The sequence below is a fragment of the Gymnoscopelus braueri genome (assembly GCF_963280865.1).
Source record: "Gymnoscopelus braueri genome assembly, chromosome: 10".
NCBI classification, from domain to species: domain Eukaryota; kingdom Metazoa; phylum Chordata; class Actinopteri; order Myctophiformes; family Myctophidae; genus Gymnoscopelus; species Gymnoscopelus braueri.
Genome location: NC_137611.1, coordinates 8,215,766 through 8,225,930, shown reverse-complemented (window position 1 = coordinate 8,225,930; position 10,165 = coordinate 8,215,766). Strand labels below are relative to the sequence as shown.

The following is a 10,165-nucleotide window of genomic DNA, read 5'->3' as shown; positions in this document are numbered from 1 at the left end:
AATCGTGGGATAAAAATTTAGATTTATTTAAAACCCTGTGTCAGTTTGAATCAGCAGCTTAAATACTAAATTAGACTCACAAAGGTATTTTCGTGTCTGTTGTCAGGGTCATTGTCAGGATGTATTTTTAACAAGAAGTCTTTGAGATCTGCTATCTCTCCACGACGGATGGCAAGACTTAGGACTCTGAGATGAGGCATAAAACGAGTCTGGAGTAGATGAGCTTTCATCCAGCCCACGTCGGATATCCATTGCAGACCTGTCACATTCTGCCTTACCACCTATTGATTGTGTTTTAACAACTATATCTATGTATATATACTGTATATCGTTGCTATCGGGCAGAAACCTTATGCGCAGTTTATTATTTTATAATTTAAAAACATCTAAATTGTGAAAGTAGCCGATCTGCAAGCTCGTAGATTGGCTTGTGTGTGACACTGTATGGCAAAGTAGGCAATTCATTTAAAAAAGCATTATATATACATATATACACACATAAAAATACAAAGAAATGACTTTCAAAAGAAGGGACCACACACTCCTCAGATGCAGATGACTTGCTTTATTGCACAATGCGTTTTGCTTATGCTTGAAGGCAGGGGCGTCGTTACGCGGGGGCTTCGGTGGCTATAGCCACCAATGTTTTATCCAAAGCCACCAATAAAACTCATTCCAGATTCCTTATAATTATGCATCATACCCAACCTCCTCCAGCAGACGGACCACTTTGATCCCGTACATGAACTGACAACGCGAGCCGTGGATTCCTTCATCACAGCGACGATCCTCTGGAGTTCAGCCGGATCACCGTCCCAGGGCACCACCTCCACATAGGCCACACAGCCCCGACCGGACCCAGCCAGGGCACCACCTCCACATAGGCCACACAGCCCTGACCGGAGCGGGCCAGGTCAGCCTGGAGGATCCGGGCAGCATCGTGGCCGTAGTCATCGTCACTAAACAGCACTCCCACCCAGCTCCATCCCAACCACCTCATGGTCTGGAGCATAGCTTGTATCTGATAATAATAATGATGATAATAATAATAATAATAATAATAATGATACTTACAATTTACATAGCGCTTTTCTAAATACTCAAAGTCGCTTTACAAAACAGAAACAAAATGAGAAAAACTTTATTAGGGAAAAGAATGGTTAAAAAGGTTCAAAACAAACAAACATACAGGTAGAGAAGGGGGATTTGATTTAGGTAAGGAATGTGAATCTTAAAAGGTGGGTTTTGAGTGTGGTTTTAAACATGGGGCAGCTTTGATGTGAGCTGGGAGTGAGTTTTATAGGGAGGGGGCGGCAACTGAGAAAGCCCTGTCACCCCAGGTTAGTTTCTTTGTCTTGGGGACCACCAGGAGGTTGGCATCACCAGACCTGAGGGAGCGGATAAAGATTGGATAAAGAATGGAGGGATGAGAGTTTAGGATAGATTATTCATATAGTGGTAAATCAGTGACTCTCCTATACAAATTTCATTATGGAAAAAGGCTAATCATTCTGCTTTGACACTGTCAAGATAATCATTCAGCTCCAGCAGTAATATATACAAGCGTTATTCAAACTGTCAAGAACCCCCAAATTAAAGGTTGGGTGGTAAGTGATATTTTTTGGTTAAAACAACACGTTTTGTGTTAAAAGGTTAAAGCACTATAGTGTCATAGTAATCATTGCTATAGATTATTTGTTCAGTTCAGTAACAGGTGTCTCCATGTCTCTTTAATAAAGAGAACATTTATTTTCAGGTGGGTGGAAAAATATCAACCAATCAGGATGTATCTGTTTCAATGTTATAGTGATCCAGTTCCAATTGTGTCTGCTCATTCCTTTGAGTTATCACTTGTTTATTCTATATCCTGTGTGAGTTCTCTCTTCTGATTGGATAAAATTGGTATCCCGATTCCCGAGCTGAAAATGTATTTCATTTGTATTAAAGAGCTGGAGAGACGGGGAGACCCCTGTTAATGAACAAACACTCTATAGTAATGATTACTATCACAATATCACTAAATATGTTTTGGAAAATAGCCAATCTACCAGTTGTTGATGGGCTTGTCGATCGGCTTTTTCAAATAGTAGATATACAGTATATATACGTGGCCTGGTGAAATATTATGAAATCTTGTAATTTGTGATCCCGTCACAGATTGAGAGTGTTGTGTAGTGGGCAAAGTGATCTGATGACTGATGACTTTGATGACACATGCAGTGTGTGTGAGGCATTAGACTTTAAGTTTATGAATACTTTATTAACAGCAGTTTTGTGTTAGATACTGTACTATTACATGTGAGGCCATTTTGTCCATTGTTGTTCGGTAGGAGACCTGAGACTTGATGCCTTTTGGCCTGAGGGCTAATAACTGAATAACTGAAGGATTTTAGTCCAAGTAAATTATGCCTTTTACTGTGAGAAATGAGAACTCACATTTCCTTTTGGAGAGAATTTTATTGATTATCAACAGAAAAAGGGATAAACATTTTGTCATCATTACAATAACACCCAGATATAAACAAAAGTTGAATACAATAGATTTCCACCATATTGGTCCTGTTGTAACATAGATAGCATGTTATGTAGACAGATGCCAGGTCATTGTTGACCTGGCATCCTATAGTGAGTATAGTTTCAATGTACAGGCTGATAGGTTCTTGGTTTATATGTATTAGTTATTATTAGATTATTGGTTTACTTATGTATTACTCTATTATTAGATTACTATTCCTATGCATTTGATGTATTATCTTGTGTTCTCCTTGCTTGCTGTAAATCGCTCTGGATTAAGAGTGTCTGCTAAATGCCTAAATTGTAAATTGTTTAAAGACATATTATAGATTAGTGCAGTAATATACAGTATAATTGTCACATCAAGATAATAGTCAAGCAGTATTTAAGGAGAGAGGGCTAGTGCTCGTTTTCACTTTCAACTGAATTATGACTGGATATGTATGAAGTCTTCTGACTTTTTACATCACTTGAAAAGATGGTACGAGTGCTGACAGTGAGGCCTTGATGATCATGAGGCATGTAATGCCTGAGTGAGCCACCAGGTGAGCGAGTACCCACACTGAGCAGCCATCCACAGTCTGAGTTGGTGAGCCGTGGTGGACAGAATAGTCATCACCTGTTTAAAGATTACAGGATGTTGAGCTAAACAAAACGAACACTCCTCCATCCCGACACGACCAGATTTCTCCCTCTGAAATAATTTCCCAGTCTGCTGATACATCTATACGGTACATACGCTGGGAATTATGTAGATTTCCTGCGTCACAGATTTACACTTTTACCAGTAAGTCTATACATTTTCCAATTTACCTCATTTACAACAACATACTATGCACAATCAAAATATTCTTAAATAGTCTGTGCAGTACCTATTTTGGCCTATCAAATTACTCAAGCTACAACAAGTGTATGTGATTTAAAGTTCCTCTTATTACAATGTTACAGTATTGTTCTGAGTATCACATTTTGTCAAAATCTTGGTAAAGGTCTCTCAAGCCTCTCCTGAAAAAGTGATATTTTTTATCCCTTCAACTAAGGCAAGTCATGTGTATAGAACATTGCAGCAATGCAATTTAATGTGCTTTACAAAAAACATTAAGCAAAAGAAACATAATAAAATGACTTTTGAATTCAGTAAGAGTCATGAAGTGTATGATTGTTTTGCCCCTGTTAGAGGTATTATCCTGTGTTAATGTATTGCATTTAGTTGAAAGCTTTGTATTTTACTGTTGTCTTGGCCCAGGTCTCTCTTGGAAAATATGTTTTCATCTCAATGGGACCACCTAATTAACTAAATGTAAAAAAGTGATAATGTGGTTATTACTGACAGACTTTTAACACGCACCTATAATATTTAAAAATATATGTATTTTAAGGTTATTAAAGCTCCTACTAACCGAATAAACTAACAATTTATGTCCTTTTCATCATAAAGCGTTTCCTGTTGTTCATGTTGTTTCAATCATGAACAACAAGCTTTATTTGTGCATTTACAAGTGTTGATTATTCAGATCAATCTATCAATGTTTGTATTTCTCACTGACAGACAGCATTTTCACACATAATGTAGGCATTGCAGCCTTCATCAGAACATTGTGGGCATCAGTTGCCAGCTCCTCAAGATTTTTGTTCAACAAATAGTATGTGGTGCCAAAGGACAGCCCCGCTGCTATAGTGGAACCGACGATAGGGACCAGGCAGAGTAGAAGATCAGCAGTTGCCACAGATGCCACAGTTGTACAGGTAATAAGTTGTGCTATAACCGATTGGATAGTAAACTTCATGTGTCCTGTGTATTGCATTTCATCATTCAGCTCCCCCACTGACACACCTGATTTCTCTGCAAGTTCCTGCAGGCTCTTATTATCAAGGCCGAAAGCCTTATTATAGTTATTTATCTGCTTCAGCAAAATGGCCGCATCCACAGCGAATGGGAGGCCTGGGACTGGTGCTGCAGCCACAACACCAGACAGCAAAGCCACCTTCCAGATGTTTTTCTTCAGCGCTTTTTTCTTCCCCTGGAGGATCTCCGTGGTAATGTTGGGCAGGGCGAGGAGCAGCACATACCTCTTCTGGTTAGGGAGCTCCTTTTCTATGTCGTAAAGAAGCTTGTGGAAGTCGTAGTCTCCAAGTTTCAAGGAGGAGATCAGAAAGACAGGACCTGGTACATTGATTTTTTTAAGCCCTAAAGAAACAAATTAAACCAAATTATGTTTTAATTAACAGTTGATGTATTTACTCAATGCATTTACAAGATTATTGCATTTTAGGGCCTCTTTACAAAAGTTCATATCTCAATATTCATGCCAAATACCTCGATAACGATACAATATACGATTTGATGGGTTCACATTAGTTATTTGATATTTTAAGTGTAGCAGCAGGGAAAACTAAGCAATAAAAAAACAGGGGGGCACGGTGGCAGAGGTGCGTGATGGAGAGAAGAACCACCAAACCTTTTCCCTGTGTTTGTTGGCTTTAAATAAAACCCTCAATTAATTCACTCATCCATCGGTTTCTGTTCAAATCTGTCATTGGGCATTTGTCATTGTCCCTTATCCCCTAGACCACCTATTAAGGACCTAACACCCACTTATAGAACAAACAAAATTCACCTTTCAGGGACCCCCCCCTCCCTTCTTCTTTCCACCTTTTTTTACTACTCTGTACACATAGTGTTTTAATATTTAATATTTTATATTTAATTAATATGCTATTTTTATATGTTGATGAATTGAATACCTAGGACCCCAATGGAAACAAGACCACATGACTGTTTTGGTGTTATCCTTTTAGACAAAGTGTTTGACTGTACTCGTGCTGTTTTACATTTCTGTCTAATAAAATATTCAATCAATCTAGTAACCTCAGAGTACACCAGGATACAGTACAGTACAGCTGTAAAAAAAAAAAAAAGAAAGAAAGAAAAAATATCAAAAGTTTAACTGAAAATTCTTGTTGAGAAAGGACCTTATTGTAAAGTATTCTGGGATGTCACCACATTCATGCAGTTCTAACATAATTCAGCACTATGTGTTTCAAGTTTCAATTCAATTGTACAATGTACAACCCTTCAACCCTTACAACCCTTACAACCCTTCACTCACTTTATCGAAGTCAGTATGGACCTCTGGAAATAAATGCTGCCCACCCCTGGTGTAGAGGGAAAAGCCAAGGATATACTTCATTGATTGATTGATGTACTTTATTTAGTAAGACATGAGAACATCAGTACATGGAAGTACAAATTCACAATACAAGGTCTACTAAACTGGAAGACTTGACACCGGTCAATGAAGTATATAGTCTTTAAGTGGTTAAAGACCATTCAGGAGAATTGTGAAAAATATATAATAATAATATCAGAACAATGTTCCTTAATTTTACAGTTTAGTTTAGTAATCTGTAGAGATTACAATTACATTCATATTTTTTTTAGAAATGGAACAAAGAAAACAAATCTGAATATAGATTTGGCATATCTATTTTAACTAATAGTTGAATTGCTTTACATTTTGAGCTTTTGCATCAGCTATTTTAAAATAGCCAAAGGGGCTAAAGTGGCACCTTAAAAATAGATTAATAACTAAATTTTCCATATTTCTAAATGTCCGTTTTTATTTTGGTAAATTATAAATACATATAATGAGTTGTGAACTTGTGATCTGATAGTGATTTGATCACAATATGCTCTATGTAATCATTCTCGCATAAATAATGTTCCTCCGCACCTGCAAAGTGGAAGAGCACTATATTTTGAACTGCCATTTGAAATGTTAAGAGCATTTGAAATGATAAGCGTACTTGTGCAAGTGTAATTTAAGGGAAATTGACAAGAGTAAAACAGTCAAACCTGTTTTGCAGTTTTGTCTGATGGTTTCCAGTATATCTTCCTTGTTGAATGTGCTTGGCTTGCTCTTTTCCTCAGACTCGATGCTGATATCAATCTTATTGCGTAAAAAGTAGAAGTTCTTCTTCATTTTCTGAATCTTGCTGGCCAGCTGAACATGACATTCTCTGAAGCGATCTTGTGTGACAATTATGAAAAAGTCGTAGCGTTCAAATTTAACAGCCTTAAGGTATTGGTCTGCTTTGAATGTAGGCGTACCAATACCAGGTAGATCCCACAATTTGACATTTGGGTATTTAGGGTGGAGATATGCTTTTGGCTCTAAGGTGGTCTCCACAGAGCCAGTTGGGGCAGAGTTGGGCTCTTCATGCCCCATACCTCGGAAGGCATTGATGAATGTTGACTTTCCAGAGCCTGACTCCCCTGTGACAGCGATGTTCAGCGGCTCAGTTTCTATCTTTGTTAAATAATCCTGAATCTTTTCCACTGCTAAGGTCATGGACAGATTCTGCAGGCTGTCTTTAATGTCTTTTACTTCATCCGCACCCATTTTGCTAAAGTCTTTTTCAGCCATCTCGACAATAATAATAGTTAAAAAAAAAGAAAAGGAAGAAGAAACTATTGAAAAATAAAGAACGAAAAGGAATAGATCGAAGGGAAATAATTCCTTTTAGCCCTTGTGGAGGAGTAGAAGTAATCCGACTGGAGACAGAAGATTGGTTCAATGTTATTCTGTTAAGTCAAGATGTGCTAGAAAACCACTCTGAGGCTCGCTTTAGGTTTTTGGAGTGACACCAGTCTCACTTCTCCTTACATACTGGAGGGGCAGTCCTTCATGGTTCCACCCCCTACAGCCTTAAGCATCTGGGCCTGTTTCTACAGGTTGCCACAAACGATACAGTGGAAAAAACATATAGTGATCACGTATGTCCGGTTCAAATTGATCAGTAGGTGGTACGTGATATTTTATTATTACATATTAGGGTTGTAATCGAGTCCACACAAAGTAAGAGTCCAAGTCAAGACCAAGTCCGAAGAGGGCAGAGTCCGGATCAAGACCGAGTGAGGGATGTGATGATTTTATGTTTTGTGTGAGAATCAGAAGAATCAGAATCAGAATCAGTTTTATTGTCACATCACAGGTTTACAAGGTAAAAAAGTGGGTGAAATTCGTTTTTGTACATCGTTCCCATCGCAACGTTAATTTCCATAGAAAGAATAGGGGGGGGGGGGGGGGAGAAGAAGAGGGGTGAGGGGCAAGTGGGAAGGAGATCAAAACAAGAGAACAACAGAAGGCCAGACAAGTTATCTACATAAGTACCTGAGATAATAAAAAACTAAGGTGCCTGAGCATAGCAGCAATGTATGTATACTGTGCATGTTATACTTATACTGTGCATGATATACATATGGACGTTAAGGTGCTTAGAGAAAAAAGAGCACAATAAAAAAAGACAAAAAAAAAAGTCAGTGCGTTATACATGGGATTAAGGTGCAAAAGGTCAGTGCGTGTCCACCTAGGGTGGACTGACCCTAGTATAATCCGCAAGTAGCTCCATGAGGGAGTGCAACAAAAAAGTCATTTGTACCTGGTGTAGTCCACAGGTGTGTCCGAGGGGGAGCTAAGTCCAAGTCACTGTCCCTGGTATAATCCACAGGTGTGTTCATGAAGAGCCAGAAAAGTTTTTCACCGCCTGCTGTCAGGCTGCTGAACAAGGCTTATGCCTCATTCAGCATCCTGACAGCAGCCGGATTAAAACTGCACCAGTACCTGGTGGTGGAACTCTTGATACTGCGGTAGAGCCCCTTGCCCGGTCGCGGTCGTTATAGGGGTTTGAACAGTCTGTGACTTGGGTGGTGCTTGTCCTTGATGATGCGCTTGGCTTTGACCACGCACCGCTTTTTGTACAGTTCCTGGAGCGCTGGGAGCTCGATTCCCATTATCCGCTCTGCCGATCGCACTACTCGCTGTAGGCTGATCTTTTCTCGGGCAGTGCAGTTCCCGTACCAGGCCGTGACACAGCCTGTTAGGATGCCTTCAACAGAACTGTTGTAATACAGCCTGAGGATGCGATGTCCTACTCCGAGCTTCTTCAGGCGGCGGAGCCAGTACAGTCGCTGCTGAGCCTTTTTCCTCACGTGTGTGGTGTGCGTCTCCCATTTGAGGTCCTCCTCGATGTGTACTCCGAGGAACTTGAACTCGCTGACCCTTTCCACTGCAGCACCGTCGATGAGGATGGGCGCATGGTCTCTCCGCGGCCTCCTGAAGTCCACGATCAGTTCTTTGGTCTTGTCGACGTTAAGAGAGAGGTTGTTCTCCCGGCACCAGCGTGCCAGTGAGTTGATCTCCTCTCTATAGTCAGACTCGTCGTTGTTGACGATTCGGCCTATCACTGTCGTGTCGTCCGCGTACTTTATGATGGTGTTGGAGACATGTGTGGCTGTGCAGTCATACGTGTACAGGGAGTAGAGGAGAGGGCTCAGCACGCATCCCTGGGGTGCTCCGGTGTTGAGGGTCAGGGGGTCGGATGTGATGCTGCCCATTCTCACCACCTGATGTCGGTTGGACAAGAAGTCCTGTATCCAGTCGCACATGCTTGGGTGTAGCCCTAGGTCTCTGAGCTTTTTGTCAAGTATTGCTGGGACAATGGTGTTGAATGCTGAGCTGTAGTCCACGAACAGCATACGTACATATTTGTCCTTCAGCAGCTTGTTGTCCATGTGCGAGAGGACGGTGTGGAGAGCCATGGCAATAGCGTCGTCGGTGGATCTGTTTTTGCGGTATGCATTCTGCCACGGATCCAGCGAGGCAGGTAGCGTGGAGCTGATGTATTCCCTCACCAGTTTCTCGAAGCACTTGCTGACGATCGGGGTGAGAGCGACATGTCTCCAGTCGTTCAGGCATGTCACTTTGGCCTTTTTGGGAATGGGCACAATGGTTGACATTTTGAACCCTGCAGGGACCACAGCCTGGGAGAGGGAGAGGTTAAAGATGTCAGCGAAGACACCCGCCAGCTGGTCTGCACATGCCTTAAGGACCCGGCCTGGAATCCCATCAGGTCCGGCTGCCTTGTGGATGTTGACCCGTGCGAAGGCTGTACGCACTTCTCTCTCCGAGATGGTTAGAGGGTTCTCCTCTGCTGGTGCTGCTGATGGCCCCGCTTGGCTGCCGCGGTTGGGGCTGATCTCAAACCGGCCGTAGAAAGTGTTCAGTTCGTTGGGGAGGGAGGCAGGCGGGTTCACCTCGCTTCTGGTTCTTGTTTTGCAATCTGTCAAGGTGTGTACCGCCTGCCATGTGCTCCTGATGTCGCCATTGCTGAGTTTGTCTTGCATCTTTTTTGTGTAGGCCTTTTTCGCCTTCCTGATGGCGCTGTTTAGGGCCGCGCGCGTCGTGTTGCGCGTTTCCACGTCGCCAGATTTGAAACCAGCATCCCGTTCATGCAGATGTGCACGTACTCCGCTGTCCATCCATGGTTTCTGATTGGGATAGATCCGAACTGTCTTTTTTGGGACTATGTCAACTATGCACTTACTGATAAAGCCAGTGACTGAGTCTGAGAGTTCGTTGATGTTATTCCCAGCGGCGTTCTTAAACATCCCCCAGTCAGTCTGGTAGAAGCAGGATTGTAGCATAGCGTCTGTGTCCTCAGACCAGATTCGGATTTCCTTCTCAATGACCGGCTCCCTTTTTAGCCTTTTAGCCTGTTTGTAGGCAGGTAGCAGCTGGATGGCGTAGTGGTCAGAGCTTCCTAGCGGTGGGCGGCGGAGAGCTTTGTATCCATCCTTGAAGGGCGTGTA

At 41.7% G+C, this 10,165-nt stretch overlaps 1 protein-coding gene across 1 annotated transcript; it reads right to left on the bottom strand.

Annotated features, from left to right (window-relative positions):
- Positions 1-2,168: 2,168 nt before the first annotated feature.
- On the bottom strand, positions 2,169-7,137 carry LOC308094199 (interferon-inducible GTPase 5-like). The gene is made up of 2 exons (XM_080440699.1): positions 6,371-7,137; positions 2,169-4,702 (listed from the first exon to the last, which is right to left on the bottom strand). Exons 1-2 carry the CDS (start codon positions 6,939-6,941, stop codon positions 4,038-4,040), a joined length of 1,236 nt encoding a protein of 411 aa, XP_080296825.1. The 5' UTR covers positions 6,942-7,137; the 3' UTR covers positions 2,169-4,037.
- Positions 7,138-10,165: the final 3,028 nt, after the last annotated feature.

Bases quoted from the DNA above. Each gene is read 5' to 3' on its own strand.
- LOC308094199 (XM_080440699.1), bottom strand. From the start codon at position 6,941: ATGGCTGAAAAAGACTTTAGCAAAATGGGTGCGGATGAAGTAAAAGAC. The intron at 4,703-6,370 runs GTTTGACTGTTT...TTGTTTCTTTAG, and splicing joins CAGACAAAACTGCAAAACAG to GGCTTAAAAAAATCAATGTA.